The sequence below is a fragment of the Natrix helvetica genome, assembly GCF_964273705.1.
Source record: "Natrix helvetica genome assembly, chromosome: 2".
NCBI lineage: Eukaryota > Metazoa > Chordata > Lepidosauria > Squamata > Natricidae > Natrix > Natrix helvetica.
In genome coordinates this window covers 65,857,357-65,880,118 of record NC_138552.1, presented here as the reverse complement: position 1 = coordinate 65,880,118, position 22,762 = coordinate 65,857,357, and the positions used below count along the sequence as shown (strand labels likewise).

The following is a 22,762-nucleotide window of genomic DNA, read 5'->3' as shown; positions in this document are numbered from 1 at the left end:
GCCAGAGTTACCTGAAGTAAGATGGGTTGCAATTATAAATTTTACAAATAAATAACTATTTTTGTAATGAAATATACAGAAAAGCAGTAGTGAAGACCCTTGTAGTTTAAATACATCACTTCTTCACAACATCAATCCACTTTATATTACTTGCTATTGATCCAAGTTGAAAATTTTAAATCTGATTAGCTTCAGATTTACTTTCTTAATTAGCCATCTTAAAATGCTCTAACATCAGCTTTTGTTGCCTGGGAGAGGAAAGTTTTAATGGATAATTTCCTCTCTCTCTCTCTCTCTCTCTCTTTTATAGCAGAATAGTTGTAGTGTATTAATACAACTCTGAAGAAAAATTGCAGCAGACAGGCAGAGGGAGATCTTAGAGAAGAGTGAGAAGCAGTGGTGGCATTCAAAATTTTTTACTACCGGTTCTGTGGGTGTGGCTTGGTGGGCGTGGTAGGGGAAGGATACTGTAAAATCTCTATTACCTCCCCACTCCAGGGGAAGTTTATTGCAAAATCCCATTCCCTTCAGCTCAGCTGGGACGTGGGAGGCAGAAAATAGATGGGGGTGGGGCCAGTCGGAAGTGGTATATAGCGGTTCTCCGAACTACTCAAAATTTCCACTACCGGTTCTCCAGAACTCGTCAGAACCTGCTGAATACCACCTCTGGTGGGAAGGGAAGCAAAATAGAGAAGTGAGGTGTGTCGTGTAATAAAGAAATTGAAATTGCAACTTACTCTCAAGTCTTTTTGTGAGAACACAACAATAGTAATTTAAATAATGAAAGGGAGGTAGTCTAAGACTTTCATTCTATCTTATTTGAAGGTTAGAGATCACTTGGAGAATGTCCTGAAATATAACCTTGAATAAATATGGTAAAGAGAGATATTTGTTCAGTTAATCCAATCCATTTAGGGCCAATCATAAAACATTTTCTTTTCCTTCTTGAACTATGGTAATAGAGCTCAAAAAAATAAAGTGCTTTGGGGTATCCAGATATTTGTGAATATCTCTTAGGAAAATTGAAGCGCTCAGGAACATGTCCCTTTCCCAGAACAAGTTAAATATGTTTGTGAATTTTCTGTCATTTTGCAGAATCATTTTCAGATGATACCAGATGCTTGGCAAGACTTGATTTAAATATTTCAATCTACTATTTTTTTTTGAATTTTTATTTATTCTTATCTTTGATAAATAAAGTTTCCTATTTAGAATATTTTTGGTCATCATGCCAAAGTGTCGGTAGTTAATTTCAAAGTGATTAGCAGTATTATTATAAAATATAACAAACTCAGGTTAAGTAAACTTCACATTTAAACATTTTTTTAAAAATCATAGCTACAGTGTTTAAATGAAAAAGCATTTCCAGATTATTCACTCTCAGTGAACTCTGCTAGTTAGACTGAGATTTTTCAGCTCCATGTTCAATTACATTTGAAATAATGAAAAACAAGCAAATGGCATCCATCCAGATATAATAACAAAATGTTTTTCCTAAGAGATATTCACAAAAGGTTTTGTTCTTTCATTATCTATACAGTAAGCTGTAGTAACTGATTACCAATCTTCACAGCAAATGTCTAATTTGGTTTAGCCTGGCTTTGGAATGTTTCAGGATGATTGGGGAAAATTGTCTTCAGCCATAATTGGAGACAATAGGCTACATATTATTATTTTCTAATTGCACTATTATAAACCAACCTTACAGATTTTAGAGAACGTATTCATCAAATAAAAAAATCTATTTATTTATTTATAAGTTTACTGATGAATGCATGATATTTATAGGGGGCCATTTTTAGTATTTGGATTTGTCCCCAGCATTAATTTTCTTTACTCCATCCTCTAGCATAAACAAATTCGGACTTTATTTCTGAAAGTGATTGTCAGCTGTAGAGTAGTACTGATCTTTCTAGATCATTTATATTTCTTCTGTTTCTTTTGCTCCTATTTTAATGTCATTTATCTTGATGAAGAATATACCTTGATGAGGAAAGTGAAAGTAATGCAAGCTTAAGGAGATGCCTCTATTTCTGCAGGTCAAGTGCAGTGTTTAAAAATTGGTGGTACAGCTCTTTCACCTAGCAAGAGTATGCTACAACCCCTCATTTGGAGACTATTTCCTATTTTTTTCTGCTCCATTGAAGCTTTACAGTTTGCCTATTCAACTCCTATCAGGTCTGGTGTTGATAGCTGCTCTCAAGAGAAAGTTACCGTAATTCTGAAGCTTGATGTATCACTGACCTGTAACTAATGTTGGCATTTCCAGACATACTGTAGGTTAATGAATGAGCTTTTACTGTGAATTTGTACAGAGAGTTTTAAAACCAGCACCATATAGCCAAAAATCTAGTTTAAAAAAGTTTGGGGTTCCTTAGAAACTCAGGAATAGTTACACAATATTGATAGTGGAAGCAGCTTTATACAGTATACAAGGACCTGAAATATGAAAATAGGAAAGAATCCATGAAAATAGCTCATAAGAAATTGTTTACCGAGCTATAACAAAGCTTAAATATTCTTTGTGTCTTGTCTTTTTCCTGTTAATCACACTGCTGAGCATAAAAGCTAAGTTATGCACAGAATGGTTGGATTTGCCCCTAGTAGAAAGGAAGTATGTTTGGTATCTCCAGAACAATAAGAGTTTGCTGCCTGGCTGGTCAATGCTGGATCAAATTCACATTCCCAAGTTCCTACTCTTCCACCCACATATTCAAAGGTCTGGAAGCCCAGAAGAGGAAGGAAAGGTCTTTCTTAAATAGGGATGTGATCTTTTCTAATAAAGCTGACCCACTGCATAGTACAAGCCTATTTTAATTTGCGCTTTGCAAAAAGATCCTGAGAGCAAAAAATATTAGCTATGAATTAGCTCTTGTCTTGATGACCAACCCCCCCTCCCACACACACACACTTTTGGCCATCCAAAACAACATGAGAAGGAAAGGAAGAAATATGTAGTTTGATAATACTTTTCCTTTTGAACAATGTTACCTGAGGTTCAAATTTGATTGGAATATCTTCCCTGGTCTCTGCATGCAGTAATAAACAAGCAAAATGCTGTAGACGCAACTTCCAACCATTCTGCTGTTTACTTGGTGGCTGATATAGTGTGTAAATGTAGAAGCAGGGGTGGGTTGCTGGGGGTTCGCAGGGGTTTGGGAGAACCTCTAGCTAAGATTCTGTGCAGTTTGGAGAACCCCCAAATTCCACTCCTGGCTGATCCCACCCTCCCCGTCCTGCCCCTTCCAGAAGTCCCCACAGGGGCCGTTTTGGATGCAGGTAAGTGAAGGGCGCACATGAAGGCTTAGGGAAGGCAAAAAAACGAGCATACCAGAAGTTCAGGAAGGCTGTAAATGAGCCCATTTCTGGCTCCCCAGGCTCTGGAGGCCAGAAATGGGCCCGTTTCCAGCCTTCAGAGCCTGGGGAGGCTGTTTTTGCCCTCCCGGAGGCTCAAAGAAAGCCTCCAGAGCCCAATGAGGGCAGAAATGCCCCCCTGCCCGCTGTGGTGCAGGAAGCCACCAGGGCCGCACCCACCCAGCAATTGGGAAGAGAACCCCTTGCTAAAATTTTTGAAGCCCACCTACCCATGTGTAGAAGTAACTCTGAAGAAAAATTGTAATCAGCTTTGGCTTCCAGTGCCTATTCTCAGTTCCCCGAGAAGGAAGAAGAGACATCCCATCCCGTAATTCAAGCAGCACATCTTTGCATGGTAATGGATTGCCTGTCTATCTCAGAGAAACTTTTACTATATCAATTTACTAAAAGTCTTTGTACTCCACGCCTTTCAAGCTCTTTGCCTTGGTTTTCATTTTCCCAAGCCTACTGGCATGCCAATAAAGGAGGGCAGCTGAGTTCACTTCAAGCGGTACAATTTCCCAGAGGCTGAGTGCTGACTGTTTTTCAGCATTGGAAGACCTCCTTGAGGGACTGAAGCTGAGACATTTTTGGTACAATAGATATATAAAGATGCCAACCAATGGCAGGCTTTTATTGATTCTGGAAATACTGTAAGCACATACGACTTAACTATTTCAGGAGGAAAACCCTCACTTTTTAAAAAGCTTACTGGCTTCTACGGTTCTGACCTGGATCAGTTGTAAAACATAAAAACACATTTAGGTTTTTATGCTAGAAATATTTAACAGTTGTAAGAGAAGATGGTTATATTGCATCCATTTAGACTTTGATTAAAATCTTGCTTTAATTAAGAAGGATTTTACAATTTCCACAGTAATTGCTAAACATACTTCCAATTTGGGATATTCTCTCTCTCTCTCTCTCTCTCTCTCTCTCTCTCTCTCTCTCTCTCTCTCTCCCTCCCTCCCTCCCTCCCTCCCTCCCTCCCTCCCTCCCTCCCTCCCTCCCTCCCTCCCTCTCTTTCCCTCCTCCCTCCCTCCCTCCCATGTTATTTTATCCTCTCTACCTGGAAATGTGCAGAAATCTTGAGCTATGAGGGAGTGTTAGAAAGGTTTATGACCATATTTAAATCATATTCACAGTACTTTCTAACCAAAAGGCATGCACAAAGAATATAAGACAATAAAAAGACAACACTAAGCATCTCTGCTATAAAGTTCAATGACTCTTTTTGCTTATGCAAGATTGCAACTTAGAAATGCATTAATAAGTGACTTGCACTTTTTAAAATTGCTGGTTTGTATAACCCTATATGAGCTAGTGCCTTTTTCTAAAACTCAGGGAAGCATTCAGTTTATTCCATTATAAATGAAGAACGGGAAGAAAAGGGGCAATACCATTCATTGGGAACTGGCAGATCCTAATGCATTCAATGGAAAGAAATTGAAGTGCACTCAGAACTATTAGATTGACAGGTTGGCCACTAAATTTTGGGGGTAGGGTGAGAGGTCCATAGTAACTATAGCACAAGCCTTGGCGGTAGTGGGTTCATGATCAGTGCCTAGTGCCATGGGTTACAAACATCATACCTACATACCAACAGTTGGCAGATGCTATGAAAGACTCCACTTGAGATCATGGGAAAACCATTGCCAGTTAAAATAAGCACATTCTTGGCTAGATAAATAAGTAGCTTGCTCATTAGAAGATAGCTTCATATACTGTACAGGTAGTCATTGACTTACAGCAGTTCGATCAAAGTTACAAGAGCACTGAAAAAAAGTGACATAAGACCGGTTTTCACACTTACGACTGCTGCAGCATCCCATGGTCATGTGATCAAAATTCAGCCGCTTGACAACTGACTCATACTTACGACCATTGCAGTATCCCAGGTCATATGATCCCATTTTGAGACCTCCTGACAATAGGGAGCAATAGGGAAGCAATATTCACTTACCAGCTTAGCAACTACAGTGATTCACTTAACAAATGTGGCAAAAAAAAAATCGTAAAATGGGACAAAATTCACTTAGTGAATTTCTCACTTAGCAACATAAATTTTGGGCTCAATTGTATTATCCTTCTCCAAAACTAGGCCTACAGCTATTTCCTCATGAAAAACTAGAGCAGTCCAGTACATTTTTATATTTATGAGTGTATATAAACATACGTAAGTGCTCTCTCGTCTATCAACTGACCATGGTGAAGCCTATTTAGCTTTAACATGATTATTGCATGATGCACTTTCAGACAATGTTCTAAGTTGCAATTATCACGACAGGAAGATCTATGAGTAAGAATAGCAGGAATTTTGCTCATTGGGGCTTTCTCGGTAAAATAGTTTTGGATGCAGTGCCTACAATTCGGTTAATCACAATTAGATAGATCACAGAAGAAAGTAGTAATTAAAACATGTAAATGTAGCAAATAAATACACAAAGAAATAATAATGTTCAAAACTTGCTTTCGGAAGCAAGGGGGCTTATGAATCAAACATCTGTCAGAATAAAAATGGATTCAGGGAGAAAAATAATAGAACTAACCTCTCTTTATAGAAAGTGGAAGTACTTGTGGGCAACCAGTGAGAAACCTCCTGGATTCCAACAGAAGACATAAAAGAGCTTCTCTGAGGGATGTTAAATTTGAGTATATTGGTGAGAATGGTTTCCAAATATCCTGGTCTCTTATCAAAATAGATTTATGTAAGTCGTAAGGAGAACTGTTAATTCTTAGCCAATGGAACTGTTGATAGAAGGGGGTCATATGTTTCTTTTAAACCAGGCCCCAAATGCAGGCACTGGTAGTCCTTGACTTACGACCAAAAATGTGAGCCAAAAATTTCCATTGTTAAGCAAGACCGTTGTTGAGATTTGGCCCATTTTGCGACCTTTTTTTGCCACACTTGTTAAGTGATTCACTGCAGTTGTTAATGACATGGTGGTTCAGTGAATCTGGATTCTCCATTGGCTTTGCTTGACAGCAGGTTGCAAAAGGCGATCATTATAACCCTGGTACACTGAAACAATCATAAATACATCATGCCAGTTGCCAAGCATTACGGATTTTGATTGCGTAATGTTGCAACAGTCATATAATATGAAAAATGGCACGAGTCACTTTTTTCAGTGCTGTTGTAATTTTGAACAGTCACTAAAGGAATTGGTTGTAAGTCAAGGACTGCCTATAATGTAGATGTGTTTGGTCAAAGCAACTAGGTATATTGCCATTGGTGGGAAATGGCCTAGGACCGTGATAGCAAACCTATGGCATGGTTGCCACAGGTGGCACGCAGATCTCTCCTTGCAGGCACGTGAACTGTTGCCCAGTTCAGCTCTACTGCACATGCACATGCGCCTCCCGCTGGCCAGATAGTTTTGGGGTCTCTGCCACACATGCACTGAGGATGGGAAGAGTGCAAGGCATTGCATGTGCATGTGTGGGGGCAGGGGGAGCGTGGGGGTGGTCACAAATGCATGTGCTGTGGCAGAGTGCACATAGGGGAGTCACACGCACATATGCAGGGGCGCACAGTGCATATATAGCATTATGGGTGCGCGCCAGTGGTGGGTTCCTATCAGTTCAGACCAGTTCAGTTGAACTGATAGTGTTCTTGTTTTTTCAGTCCTGCACATGTGCAGAAGAATTTTAATTGCACTGCGCATTCGCGTGCAGCTTGCATCAAACACATGCACATAGCACGCACACGAGTGACCTGGCAGTAGTGCCTGTCAGAACCCACCCCTGGTGCGCAGGTGCGCTTTCAGCACACGACGACAAAAAAGTTAGCCATCACTAGCCTAGGATCTTAGGGTACTTTCAAAGATGGAGGAATTGCTTCTCCCATTTGTCCCTTGCAATTGCTCCTTCTATCTCAGCTCTCTTCTGAAACAATAAACCTTAATGTCTTTACACATGCAAACTGCTGATTTGAATACCACCATCCTTTCGCATTCCCTATAGCTTGTAGCGTTCTCTTGAAATATACTAGAGAAAATAAAAGATTGCACACATATTTGTCTAAGCTTATCTTGAGCTGATAAAAATATCAGCAGAATCAGTTTGGTGAAAAGGTTAAGGAGTCAGGCTAGAAATCAGAAGACTGACTACTACAGGTGGTCCTTGACTTACAACAGTTCATTTAATGACCATTCAAAGCTACAATGGCACTGAAAAAAGTGACATATGACCATTTTTCACACTTACGACCTTTGTAGCATCCCCATGCTCATGTGATCAAAATTCAGATGCTTGGCAACTGGTTCATACTTATGACTGTTGCAGTGTCCTGGGGGGGTCATGTGACCAGGTTTTGTGACTTTCCGACAAGCAAAGTCAATGGGGAAGCCAGATTCACTTAATAATAGTGTTGCTAATTTAACAAATGCAATGATTCACTTAACAACTGTGGCAAGAAAAATAGCAAAATGGGGCAAACTCACTTAACAGACGTTTCACTTAGCAACATAAATTTTGGGCTCAATTGTGGTTGTAACTTGAGGACTACCTGTACTCCCACACTCCCCATCCCCTGTGCATGCACGGCAGAGACCCAAAAACTAGGTGGCCAGCTAGTGGGGTGACCTTGGGCCAGTCACTATCTTTTAGCCCTAGGATGGAGGAAATGGCAAACTACTTCCAAAAATGTTGCCAAGAAAACTGGAGGGACTTCTCTAGGCAGTTACCAAAATCAACTCTGACCTGAAAGCACCAGGACAAAACAAATAAAACTTCCCTCAGCTTTTATCTTCGATAGATTTTGATAGGAATGCTCATATTTAAAGCATTACCAATAATTAATGTCATGGTGTTTTTTTTAAAGATAAATTTTTGAAAAGGAAAAAGAAAAGTCGGCCATTTCTTTACTGGGTGTGGTTGTCCGATTTTGAACAGGTAAACAAGCAACAATAGTCCTGCATTTTATTAAAAGGGCAGAGTGTATACATCTGACATGTAGTTCTGCTCTGAATCAGACTCTACCCAGCTATTGAATAAAGCTGAGAATTTTTCAGGCATGTAGTATGAAAAGCTCAAATTTCATTTAAATAGGGTTAGACATTTTGTTTGGCCTGGTGGTGGATAAAGCTTTTTAATGTTTTGGTATGCTCCAGCTACTCAGAGGCCCAGCTGTTTGAATCTTTACTAGAACTGCTCTATTGAATATGCCTAAAACTGTTTTTGGGTGGTCATTGAGACATGCTAAAAAGAATTGTGAGTGAGCTGCATAAGAATTCCAAAAATAACTGATTATGTTTAAAGATTCATGCGTGCCGTGTGAAAGCATTTTACATTATGCTACAGTCTTAGAATTCAGAGCATAAGAAAATAGAAGCAAAATCCCAACATTTTTACATTATACCCCAGCGCGTTTCATCATAAAAACTAATTAGAACATGAAGAAACTTGTAAGTTCTGAGTCATATTTTTGTCTTGTATGTGCTATTAACCACATTTCCATTGGATTCTAAGCCTTAAGTCTGAATATCTTTCTAGGATGCCAGCATATTTTGTGTGAGGACATATTCACTACTAGCACCCTCTTTTTTATTTTCAATCGTGCCTGGTTCTTTGAAGCTGCCTGGACAAGTCCCAGCAGTTTTCTTGGCAAGGTTTTTCAAAAGGGGTTTGCCATGGCCTCCTTCCTAAGGCTGTAAAAAACTGACTAACTCAAAGTTACCCAACTGGCTATATACCAAAGGGCCAGAATTAGAAGTCATGGTCTCCAGTTTCCAGTCTGAAACCTTAACCTCTATACCAAACTGGCTTTTTAGTTGTAAACCTGTTTTGAGCAATCTCTCTCCCACTCCCTCCCTCTCTCTCTCTCTCTGGCTTTTAAGAGTAGCTGAATGGGTTGGAAATGACAATCATATTCCATGTAGACTATCACACTCAGAATGCTCATCAATGATTCCTTATCAAATTGTAGACCAATATACTGTAGCTGCCGTGTACAATGTAATATATTGATCTTTTATATATCAATACAGTATTGTCATTAATGACTTGGCTGAAGAAGTGAAGGGTATACTTTTCTTATTTGCAGATGACACAAAATTGAATGACATATGAATATCTAGAAGGAAGGAATACGATTCTGAATGTCCTTGATAGATTAAAGAAATGAGCTGAATGTAAATATGTGAAATCTAACACCGATAAGTGCAGAGTTTTTATTTTGGAAACAAAAATCAAAGGCAGAGAGATAAAAGATAGTGGATACCTGGCTTGGGAATGATATTTGTAAAAAAATTTTTTTTGCAATAGTAATTAATGACAAACCGAATATGCATCGAAAGTGACAAATGCAGTTTTCTTCTGTGTAAACAAACATAATTTTTTAATCGAAAGTTCGAAGTATCACATTTTAAGAAAGCTTCAGAAAATTGCAACAGGTCTAGGGAAGACACTAAGAATGATTAGAAAACTAAAGTCTAAAAAGATAAAAGGAGACAGGTATATTTAACCTTGATCAAAGCCTTGAGGGAGGAAGTGAGAGTATTCTTGATCTCACTTACCAAAGATAATTGGCCCAGGAACTCTGTTGCATGATGTCATGGGATGGGACCACCTTGACTTACAGTGGCAATTCTGGCGGCCCAGTCGCTAGCATCCAACAAGCAGTCAGTGGGGAAGCTGGCAGAAGGCGGCAAATGTGACCGGGAATGCTGCAGTTATGTGGGATTTACCTACAATGCAGCATTCCTGGTCACGTGATCACCATTCACAACCTTCTGCCAGTCTCCTCACAGACTTTGATTGTCGGAGGCTGGCAGTGAAGGTCATGAATGGCCATACTGTGAATTGCAAGGCTGCAATTTTGAGTCAGAGTGGCCAAATCATGATCATGTGACCATTACAGGGATCCGGTAACATCTGCCGCTACGAAGACCCGTCCTAAGTACCCCTCATTCAGTGCTGTTGTAACTTTGCATGGTTGCTGAGCGAGTTGACATTAAGCAAGGACTATTTGTATCTGCAATGATGCCACAAAGAAGACTAACATCTGATCTCTTTCATTCCAGAGTGCAGGATACGGAGAAATAATTTCTTTGTATCCTGATACAGGAAAGAAGATTCTGATTAAATGTAACATAATTTCAAAAGGGAAACAAGTTGCCCAGAGAGACAGTAGAGCAGCTATCACACAGCGCTCTCTCTCTCTCTATCATCTATCTATCATCTATCTATCATCTATCTATCTCTATCTCACATAAAACATTGCTCTTGCTTCATTCTGTAAGGTTAAATTGATTTGGTGAAGGAATATTAATCTGTATCTTCAGCGTTTAACATTAGAATACTGTGGTTGAAAACTGCTTGCACTTCATATATATTCTAAATATTTACACATACTTAATGAGCATATTGTATCTGTAGCACATCCTTAACATACTATATAAACATTTATACATAGATCTGTTTTCTTAATTAGGTTTCTTTTTCAAATCAGCATTTGAATCTAATAGCCAATTGATAGTCATTGAGACACCCTGAATTATTGTTTAATTTCTCTGTTGACTTTCGTTATCTGGTAGTCATAAATTTTACCACCATCTGGTGATATTTTTGGAAAGCCTTGCATCATAACAATAATATAAAAGTTCTTTCTATTACACTTTATTTGTGGGTATACATTTATACATGAAATGAGAATATATGAGCTTGTTTAATACAGCAGCAAATTGGGCCTTGCATAGTCTATTTTCTCTTTCTAGATTAAAATTCTTTTGAATCATGAAGCTTATAGAGTAACTAGTAATTACATAATATGGAGGACCCACGGAAGTTCATTCAATCGCTACTAATTGTGATAGCTGCAGATGATGCAAGAGAATGTTCTATCAGTGATGTTGTAAGGCTCTATTGTGAACTTTTCAGGCATCTTTTATTGGCCCTTGTAGGCCAATCACAGGTTTTGTATTGATCCATCAAGTGTCTATATATTCTTATATCCTGAATTAGTGGTAGAAGACTGATATGAAATGCAACAATTGCTTTTCTTATTCTTATTTGTTAGATTTTTACCCTCCTTCCCTTTAAGAGCTCAAGGTACTATAGATTTCATGTCCAAACATAACTTGGCAAAAATTCTATAAAATAGATTGGTCTGAAAGTAAAAAAAAAAAAACAGTTCAAAGTTACACAGCAAATATTATTAATGGGCATTTAAACCTAGATCTCCTGTTCCCAAGTTCTAAAGTTTACTGTATCATAGTAATTTACATCAAAATAGTCAAGTCTAGGTCATCTGAATAGACAGCACTATCTCATGAACTTTAATAGATAATGTAATACAATATATTATTCATTGTATTTTTATATTTCTGACCTCAGCAATTACTGTCAGCAGTTTACATCATAAAAATATAAAACATGACTTTCAAAAAACACTAAATGAAGATAGAGACAAATCTACCATAATATAATAGCTACGATGTCTGTGGAGATTCTCAGTCTTCCAGGCTCTTCTTACTCAAGGAAAGAACTTTGTCCAGTTGCTTTTTGAAAAAGCACTTTTGAGACACTTTAAGATCTAGTTCCTAAGACTTTCTGGAAGAGGTTTGCTTTTAGTAACTTTTGATATGCAAACATTGAAGGTGCTAGTCTAATTTCCATAAGATGGAAACTACAATTGATCAGCACTGCTTGGGACCCCCTATCTCATCATCTCATATATTTGGGGGTACTATTAAAAGAGGCTAGTAATCATTTTATGTACATGAATGCATGTATATTATATTATGCAAAAGAGTGGATCAATTGCAGAAAGTTGTCTCTTGGAGTAAATGTACATATAATTTAAACAGATGCCTCCTTTGTGTTAACAAATATTTTCCTAAATAATATTTGCCAATGGAAGTGCTGAATAATTCAAAGTAGCAGTTTTCATAGACGTTTACAGATGGATTAGCCCAAATGTAAAAAAATCTAGAAGTTTTTTTGCCCGTCATAATATCTCCTTTAAAATATTTTGCTTTGAATAATATATTTCATGGCAATATTGCTTCTATTTAAAACAAAGAGTTTGAGCTTGGCTTTGATCTAAAGCTTTTGATCTTGAAAGAAGGTTATTGTGGTAGTAAAAATAGGGGCAGGCCAATGTCTTTTTTAAAAACCAAAAACAATAAAGCTAAAGTGATGGTCAAGATTTAGTGAGCTCACTCGGCACACATTTATGTTTTGACATCTGTTCGTAAATGGCATCTAATTTCACGTAGAAGAAAATATGCTCTGATCTAAATCTAAAAACTTAAGAAACTTTCTTTCCCAGAATGTATAGATACATCAGTCAAATTTTTGTGAGAGCATGAGTTTATGCATATACCTATGTCAGAAAATATCATGCTAAATATAATTATCTTGGAGGATTGATTGATTCTTTCTTTGCTTGCTTTTTTTACAATTATAGAATCAAGCTACATCAGTAATATAGTAGCACTTTTTCTGACTAATGCTGAAAGTTCACAACATATGTCTTTTTACATAACTTAGTAGTCAGAAAAGGTGCTGCCATATTTGTCCCAAAGGTGCTTTTCCCAAAGGACAAGTGGGCTTTCCTGGGTTTTTATTTTCCTTGGTTTTTTTTTTCTGAAGCTTCAGATATTTCCATCTGTAAATATTTACGAAAACTGCTACTTTCATCCAAGAAGCTTCTGCAATTTTGTGATTTAGTATGTGCTATCAGATTTGTGATTTTTTTATTGTTTGGCCTCCATAGATTAACATGGCTCCTTTCCCACAAAAGTGTTAATTGTTTTAACGTGTTCTCAAAGTCATTTTACTCTCCTAGTGCCTGTACATTTTCATACCAGTAGACAAATTTTTAAGAATGATACTTCAATAAGTTTGGTGGGATTTACTCTCAAGTAAACAAATGGGGGAGGGGGGTAGAGTAGCGCCTTTAAAGCAAAGCTTAGGCTTTGCCAAGTTGCAGTTTAATGGAGGAATCAACTGTGGAATGGCCATGACTAATAGAAATGGCAAGAGTCCAGTAGCAAAAAGCAAAACTTAATGCTTGCTTTTAAGATGCACTTCAGAGTCTCCATGGAATTCATCTGATATGGTTTTGGATTCCACAGAGGTCAAGGAACTATTGGGAAAAGAAAGTTTTAAATTCTTCCTTGCCTTTTAATATGCTCAGCTAGAATGCTTGCTTATTGAATGCTCCGGCTTGGGATAAAAAGGAAGGCAGGCGGATGCTGGAGAAAGGACATTTCTGGTGTAAAATTGAATTTTGTCCCTACTCCAGCTACTACCTCGTTTTACTTTTTTGCCCCTTTAAAAATCCGTTCATGATTTGATTCATCTGCAACTTGAGGAGAAAAAAAGTCTATTACCATTATTTTAGTGTCAATTCAGCTCATACGTTTCCATTGGCAATATTGACTCTAGCGCTGTATTAAATTGCAGAGTTTTAGGGCAGAAATCCGGGAAACCCCTCCTTTTTTTGGGGGGCTAAATGCAAACGACCTTTATCTCCGCTGCCCTCTCTTAAGCCCCTTCGTTCCCCCTAACTCTTAAGGAATGCCCGTGTGTGACTGTGGAAAGGGTACCCTCGCTCCTTGTTAGTAGGAGCCCCCCACCCTAACCAAGCAACATAGTCTAAAAAACCACCCTCATTTTCATTGCCTTCATTCAAGTCCGGAGAAACCCGCTCTCCAAATTAAAAAATAAGGCAAGTGAAGGAATTCAAGCCGTGGACGAGCCGGGATCAGCGATCGAGGGATTCCCCACACTCGGCCTAGGAGAGGTTGATCCCCCCCCCCCCGTTCTCACTCGATCCCCCTTCCATCCAGCTGCCTTGCGTGCAAGCGAGAACTGACAGCCCTGGACGACGCCGTTCGCGCGGAAACGTCAGCCGGGGGTGGAGGAGCAGGCAAGGTTTTTTGGGGGGGGGAGGTGGGGGGAAGCGGCGGTTGCCTGTTGCTCGGAGCGCTCGACTTCAAACGGAGCCTTTTACGCAAGGCAAGTTGAACGGGGCGTAGCAGGAGACAGGCAGACGCTCCGCGATTGAAACGGTGACGTTCACCGCCCAGAGCCGCTCCCCACCCCTCCGAGGTTACCTTTCGGGGATGGGGGAGGCGGGGGCGCGAACAAAGCCGACCGGGCTGGAGTATCCCCTTAAGGCAGGCTCCTCCTCCTCCTCCTCTGCCCCCCCCTCTCCCTTTGATTTCGGAGGCTGGACCACGAGGGCGTGGGGGGGAGAGGAAGGGGTCCCCCCTGTTCCCTTAGGTGTTTTTGCTGCCTTAGGAGATTCCGCGTCTTCCGCGGCAAGGCGAAGAAAAACCCGAGGAAGCCGCGATCTTGCAGCCTGTTGCGCGGTGCGGGTGCTGGTGCAAGGAACCGTCTCTTGCGACCGGACCCCTTCGCTGGTGCCGCTGCCGGGGCCGCCCTATCCAGGGTAAACACAAACAGCCCGAGCCTCGTGCGCCGCGGGAGCAGCCGGCGGCCGTTGTAAGGCAGCGGCGTCGGGCTTTTTTTTTGGGGGGGGGGGTGTTTGTGTGTCGAAGCGCCGCCGGGGCAGAGCGATTCCCTCACCCAGGCACCCGAGTCGGACTGCGCGGTGGGGAAAGTTTTGTTCAGGTCGCAGCCGATCTTGGAGCTTTGGGAGGTGCTGGATCTTGGGGGATCTCGGTGACCGGGGGCCACGATCGGGGCGCTCTCTCTCTCTCTCTTTCTGCGGTCCAGATCGCCTCGAATAAACTTGCGCTTTTATTTTGTCTTCCCCCATCTAGCTTTTGCTGGAAGAGAGCCGCGTTTGGCAAGAAGGTCGACTAGCCCAGCAAGTGAAAGAAGAGGTAAAAGAGGCGCTTTCCCTTGGGAGCTGATAGTTTTAGATCGTGGATTATTATTATTGTTATGATTTTCCCCCCGATTCGGGCTTGCATCTCTGTCCGCCTCCGCCCTCCGATCCTGAGATATTGCTATATCCGTGAGGAATGACATGAAGAAGCTGCCTCTTCGTGTTATTTTGACCCCTTAATCCCACCCTATTTAGAGGGGCGAGGAAGGAGCCGCCGAGATTTATTCTTTTTAAAATGCTCCTCTCCTTGAATATGTTACTATTGGAAGAAATCGCATCTTTCCCTCTCCACTTCCACCATCATCACTTTTCGCCCCGGTGCAGTTTTGTAATAATTCCACAAACGTTTTTGGTACAGTTGAGGGTTCTTTTATCCTACAGAGATGTTCTGCTGGGCTACTCTAGATTATAACAGCAGACAGAAGTTATTGCATTTGGTGAAGGTGGTGGAGGGAATAGAGAGAAAAAAGCTTTTCTGACCAGGAAGAAATAGCTAAATGGATTAAACATGATACTGAGGACTGGAACAGTATTTCTCTTCCCCATTCTCTCTCCTGTTCCCCCCCCCTCCAGTTTCCCCCCCTTCCAGTGAAGCAATGGAAAATTGTATCTTGAGTCTGTTTATAGTTTCTTACTCATGCTGAGTGATTGCACTCAAGTTGCGTCTTCTTAAAAAAGCTGTATGTTTTTGACATATAGGTCGTAAAATGGATTCAGATAAATCAGAGGTTGAAAAAAAGCACTCGGAGGAAAAGGCGAAGATCAGAAGAAGTCACTTTCCAAAAGGTACCGGCTCCTAGTGATCTAATAGATCATAATGTGTTGTGTCATTTGTGTTTTTATGGTGCATTATGCTTTTTTTTAAAAAAAAAAAGAGGTTTTTTTTAGTGAAATGGAAATGTATTGATTACGTGCCATTGAGTAACTCATGTAGTACTATTCCTGGAAGCATTCTTGTGCGAAGCACCATTTGTGAACAGAGCTGCAAAATATAGGTTAGGTGCTCTATTTATAGTGAAGGAGAGTTTAGAAAGGAGTTTATGGAAAATAAAATGCGTTTTTGTTTCCTCCTCATGCAACCTTTAAACACTTCTGATTCAAATAACTAACATGGTTAGTATCTTTGAAATAAGCAGTGTAGCAAATATGAAGTTGATGTATGACTTTCAGGGTAAAATAATTTCCCAGCTAGGATTAATCAGTATTAATTATGTATAAGGCTCCTAAGATTTCATTCTTTTAAAAATATATAGATATTGGGTTTAAATAATGCTTGATGGACTACTTGGTAAAGTTGAATGTACATATGGGTTGTTCTGGCAGCGTCTGGTTTTTTTTTTTTTTTTGTTTGCTTAAATTACATTTTCTGTTCTCAATAACAATATTGCTGGACATATGTTGTCTTTTATGCCTGTCTTACTATGAAAAATAGGAATCCCAATGTATAACTAAATAAATGGAAAAGTTTTGGCAAGGTGGTTTACTGGTGATTTTCTGCATTTTATTGAGACCTACTCAGCAAGTGTGGCTTATACTCCTTGATAATGATACTGAGGGCCAAATCCATTTAGATAAAGTTCTATCCTTGAACTCTTTTCAACAAAGTTAAATTTTAGTGATTTCCGTGAAACTTCCTTCCAAGTAATTTTACATCTCTGCCTTGTGTTGTGAATTGTGTTGTTGTTCAAAGCTGGTAAGTAACAATGTTGAGCTGTTTGTAGAATTGTTAACACCAGAATTGCTTCTTTATTAAGCTGAACTACTGAAAAGCTATATATCTTTCTTCAGTACGATTTAAAGGCAGTATGTTATTTTGTAGCTTGACAGTACAGCTAGAAAGTCTGATGAATCATCACTGTTTCTGTAGCCAAGTTCTTGCTGTTAATATGAGTGCCAACTCCAGGGTTATGTTGCCTTAGTATGGACATTGCTCTGTTTGACAGATATCTCTGAATAGTACAGCTGAATGTGGCATGGGGAGAGATGGACAATTGAAGAATAAACTTATGAAGTCATAATATTCTGAATTTCTATTAGTTGACTACTGTTGTAACACAGACTGTCACAATATAATATATTCAGCTGGAATTTTTACTGGACGTGCATAGTAAATCAATTTGTATTTAAGATGCTACTTCACTTTTTGTTCAGATTCACTTAAAAGTCTTGATCAAAAATTAGTATTTCAACAAAATGAAATGTAAAATAACCAATAGTTTCATCAAGTAGATGAACAGTGTTACTTGTTTATTCTTGTATAGAAATAACCATCTGCTATTTTAACATAAATATGTGTATAAGAGTTATGGATCTCACAGTGCTGAAATCTGAAAACAGAAGGTTATCAGAATAGTATCTCATGTGATTTATTGACCAGAAAGCAGTTAGAATTTGAGTGTTTTAAATAGGTAAGGTTTAAAATCTGGAACAATCTGTTTTGTAGAATGATTAAACACTGATCCCTGAAATTTGTCCAGTATTTTTGGCCAGAAGTGTGAATTTTACTTATTTATGTTCTGTTTGTGACCTGAAAATGGGATGACCATATTAGCCTTTGTTTAAAAATTATAAATAATAAGTAATAATAATAGGAGGATATTAAAGAACAACAGTAGAATATTATTATAATGGGACATTAAGCTGAAGTTTTAAAAGCCTGCATTAAATCAAATCAAAACAAAACATTGATTTAAAAAATCTTTAGATAATAACAAAATACTAGAAAATAGGAAATAATAGAATTCCCAGATAAGGTTCCCTTCTGATTGACAGGTGTTATTTCATAAATGTTTCAGACAATTATCATCAAGCAATTATTGTAGAAAAAGATAAACATTTGCTTTATTGGTAGGCTAATAAAGAAGATTAAAAAAATAGTGAGGACTTTCAAAAGTTATGCCATCACAACACCATTAAAATTACTGAACGTAATTTATCTCTGTTTCTATCTTACGCTTTATAGCTTTAGTGTTGTTTTTCGTGACTTTTAAAAGGAAGATCTTCAACATGGTTACTATGTTTTGAAAAATTATTTCCATGGAGCAGAAGCGTAGAAAAACTTTCCCAAGAACTGGAACTATGAGGGTATGTTTCAGTAGATGATAAATTTATAGCTATCCCATATTAGAAGTTGTAGGACAGAAGCCTCGAAGATATCACATAATTAGGACTAATCCTGGAAAAGTATGGGCTATTACCAGTGAGTGCAATTCTAAGTTGCTGAAGCTAAGGGCCTTTGCTTGTACAGGTATTTAAATGGTAATTTCCATCTTAACCTGCCTCTTCGTTATTTTTCAGTTTACTCCTTTATCTCTTCTGTTTGTTGTCACATTGCTTGCTGTGCTCAATTATCTAGTTTAGGATCTACTGTACTTCCTGTTGTCTTGTATATGATAGTCTTTTTTCACTTTATTTCTTTCTCTGATTTGACTTTTCTTTTCCAATTATTTTTCAAGCTCTTAATACTTGACTGCTTATTTTTTCTTCTCCCCCCCCCCCCCTTTCTTGAGTTCTATCACTTCCATATTTTTCCCCTTTTTTATTCCTATTGATTCTTTTTTGTACAGATCGGTTGAATACAGTCTAGTGTTTGAACCTTTTAATTAGCTTGGGCTTTGCCTTTCTATTACAAGGAGGAACATTCTAAAATAAAGTATGAGCAAAATTGTTGTAAAGTCAGGCTGAGGAGAAAAACCTGAAATCTTTGAAAAAAGAGATATCTAATTTAAATCTATACTTTTTTATGATAACACGTTATAAAACATGTTATAAAATAGGAAGAAAAGTTAGGCAAGATTAAGAACTTCTTAACATATTTACTGTATATTATTCTTTGCTTCATGAAGAGACCAGCCATAATGCTAATGAGTTCCTAAAATAAATTTGGAGATTATTGAAGGATAGCCTACAACTGCAAGCCACTAAATTGATATAGTGGGGATATAGCAGTAGGAAATTTAATTGCAAACATCTGTTGGGCATCCAATTTGGAAAGCTGGCGTACTTAAATGCCATATTAATTTAGGACAAAGACAAAAGGATTGTAATTTAAATATTTGGCTATCAAATATGTATAGCGATTGAGTATTATTTGAAAGTAATAGGTAATCATTGATTAAACATATTGGCATTCAATTTAAAAACATTATTAAAAACTAAGAAAATAATTGCTCAGTTTTAATAAGGGAACACCATAACAGATAGCTGGAATATATGTAAGTACAGATATCTCATTTAATGGTATCCTCTTAGACTTCGTATTTTCAGAATGCATTTCACAATCTAAAGAAATACTCAATTCTAAATTATTTTGTTTTAAAATGCCTCTTTCATAGCAGGGGAAAGGTGAACACTTCTTCCTTAGAAGAATTAAGACATAGACTTTTGGTTATTGCATATTACACATAGACAGTATAATTATTATTTTCACGTTTGCATCTATAAATTAGTGTGTACATTTCCTGGTTGTATTAACATCCATCGTAACAGTTTAGCTTGGTACCATGCATATTTATTTTCAATTGTTTTAATGATTTTTATGTTTTATGATATACACCGCCCAGAATAACTTGTTGAGATGAGCATCTATAAAAATAAAATAAAATAAAATCAATAAAATATTCAAATATGAGCTCTTTTTTATTTTTATTTTTGCTTATTTGTTTCTCTTTTTTGTGATCCTTAAATGACTATGTAGTCTTATGTAGTCTTAATGGAAATAGCTTATATTTGGCATCAAATGTATATATTTTCAACATATGTTGTTTCTTTTGAGCATTGCATATCTTTTGTTTAGTTCTTGTTATTTTGCGGCCTTTTTTTAAGGCAGGCCAATAGTTGCTTTGCGTTTGTTGTATTTTAGGGTTATATGGTAATTTCCAGATATTATTTGATATTGAATAACACTGATATATTCAAAAAACAGAAAGTATTTACTTACCTTCATATTTTTGAAGCCAGAAATTTAAAACATGGTTATTTATTGTTTCATACTATACTTTAAGTGATGAAAGGTTGTCTTAAGTCACTTTCCTTTTGTTGAAATTAATTGCATGTCAATAATTTGAAAAATACCCAATTCAGGGATGTGAATGAAGAAAAGGTTGACCATAATATTTGGAAATGAGACCTGCTTTTTTTCTTGATTTGAATTTGCTGTTATCTTTTATCTTTTCAGAATAGTTCTGCTTTCAACCACTCAAATTGTGTCATTTTTAAAAAGAAGGCCGCCTCATTTATATGTTTCACAGAGCGATGTCATCAGTAAAATAATTTTGGGGGAGTCTAAAGACCTTCGGGAATATTACTAAAACACAATCTCAATTTCTTCTCCAATCTGATATGACCCTTTTAAAATAAAAAGCACACAACTAGCACAGCCATGTGTTGGGAGTAACTTGAAGTATACATAGAATTACATCACTTAATCAACGTGGTTCATTGCCAGCAGCCATTTTCCTGCTGCTCCATGAAAGATTAAGACCACCTTAATGTGAAACACAAGTTTTACTGAAGAAAGACAGACAACAGAAGTGTCGGGTCTTTTATTTGAAGGGAAAATTAGCTTTTTAGTTGCTTGTGCCTCTCCTTCAAAGCATTTTAATGAATTACAGTTAACACGAAACCATGTCAAACTAGGAGCCACCCAGAGTTCCTTGGCTGAGTTGGGCGTCTACAGAAATTGTATAAATAAATAAAATTTGTGCAGATGGTGATGCCCTGGTAGGAAGGTATTTGGTGGTGCTGTCATTCGTGCAAATAGCTGTTCTAATACATCTATTCTTGGTATGCTGCCTTTAAGTCTAGAGCCTAGAAGTACATTTTGTTTTCTTTCCTTCGTTAATGGAACTTTGGAGATGTCTATTGAAGCTGGGCGGAGAGTTTCAAAGAGGTAGAGAGAGAAAGAAGAAGTTGTCCAAAAGAGGAAAGAGAACACATATTGTCTCAGAGGAAGCTTATCAGCTGCTCCTAGGAGCTGCAGAGGATGGAACTGATTTGCTTGTAGTAGGGAAAGTGTAAATATACATCACTGCCAGCCATGGGTAGATCGTTGCAAGCCCATGCTAATTGTCATGGAACTACTGTTGAAGTATTTACAAAGTTGTCAGTCTAACTGCCTCTTCCTATTTGGTTTAGCTATGCTGCATTATGGGGTCCTTGGTGTTCTCTGAGTTTGGTTGCTTTCTTGCAGATGTTCATTACCGAACTTGGCAACGTCACCAATGGCACCAAGGACCCCACAGTTTAACCCTGAGCTACAAATATTATCTTCTATTGATGCTGTATTGCTTTAGGGAGTGAGCTTGGAAAACAGACTGGTGGGTGCAACTCCTTTCCAATAAAACTGCTGTGGTAATTTGTAGTGTATACTGTAGGTATGTGTGTTTATTGCTGCTTTAGTGTTAAGTCAACAAATTGCTCCTCTTTTCCTAATCAATTTGCTGCCTCCAGCATCTGAAAAGCAACATATAGGAGGTTTGCTCTATTCAGACTTACTATAAGTTTTAAATAAATAAATGCAGCCTTTTAAAGTTCTTTTGGAGGTTGTGTTTCTTAATCCAAATGATGAGCCAGGGTGGTGCAGTGTTAGAGTGCAGTACTGCAGTAGTCTGCTGACTGCTGGCTGTCTGCAATTAGACAGATCCAATCTCACCAGGCTCAAGGTTGACTCAGCCTTCCGTCCTTCTGAGATCGGTAAAATGAGGACCCAAATTGTCGGAGGTGTTAAGGTAATGATGATTTAATAGCTGACCAGCTGCTGCAAGGCTATAAACTGAGATGATGCAATGAGAATGAGTCAGCAGGGTTATCACTTTAAGAGGCTGTCTATATAAGAGAGGCCCTGTGAAGGTGGTTTCTCTCTCCGTGTGTGCTTCCGTGTTATAGTTGAAGATTGATTGATTGTCTAGTTTTGCCTAGTACGTGTGTGTATACATAAATGCATTGTAGATAAACTACTGTTTGAAAGACAAAAACCTCTGTGTACTGTATTTTGCTCCTGGGTTGTCTCAAAATAGTAGTCATACTGTGCATACTCTGACAGGGGACAATATGCTGACTCTGTAAACCACTTAAAGAGGGCTGTAAAGCACTGTAAAGTGATATATAAATGTAGGTACTATTGCTATATCCCAAAAGGCATAACTCGGAACTGAGTTACACGTTTAGAGTTCATCTGACTTCAGACACATGTACCAAATGTAGTTTTCAGATGCTTAAAAGTTCTCCAGTTTGACTCTGGGCCAGAAGAAGTCTGCATCAGTTGATCTAAAGCAGTGGTTCTCAACCTTCCCAATGCCGCGACTCTTTAATACAGTTCCTCATGTTGTGGTGACCCCCAACCATAAAATTATTTTCATTGCTACTTCATAACTGTAATTTTGCTACTGTTATGAATTGTTAAGCCTGATTCACTTAACAACAGTGTTACTAATTTAACTTGCAGTGATTCACTAGACAGGTGTGGCAAGGAAAATGGTAAAATGGGGAAAAACCCACAACAAACTTCTTACTTAGCAACATAAATGTTGGGCTCAAGTGTGGGCTGGTAAGTGGAGGACTACCTGTATGTTAGGCTTGAACAAAAACATGCCAAGAGGCGAA

General features: G+C 38.3%; 1 protein-coding gene across 1 annotated transcript in view; it reads left to right on the top strand.

Moving 5' to 3' along the window:
• Window positions 1–22,762, top strand: part of AOPEP (aminopeptidase O (putative)) — a 236,328-nt gene that overhangs the window by 127,215 nt on the left and 86,351 nt on the right. Inside the window, exons 13-14 of the mRNA XM_081941620.1 lie at window positions 15,093–15,155; window positions 15,860–15,946. Of these exons, the coding sequence (XP_081797746.1) occupies window positions 15,093–15,155; window positions 15,860–15,946 (150 nt within the window). The remainder of the gene's footprint in view (window positions 1–15,092; window positions 15,156–15,859; window positions 15,947–22,762) is intronic.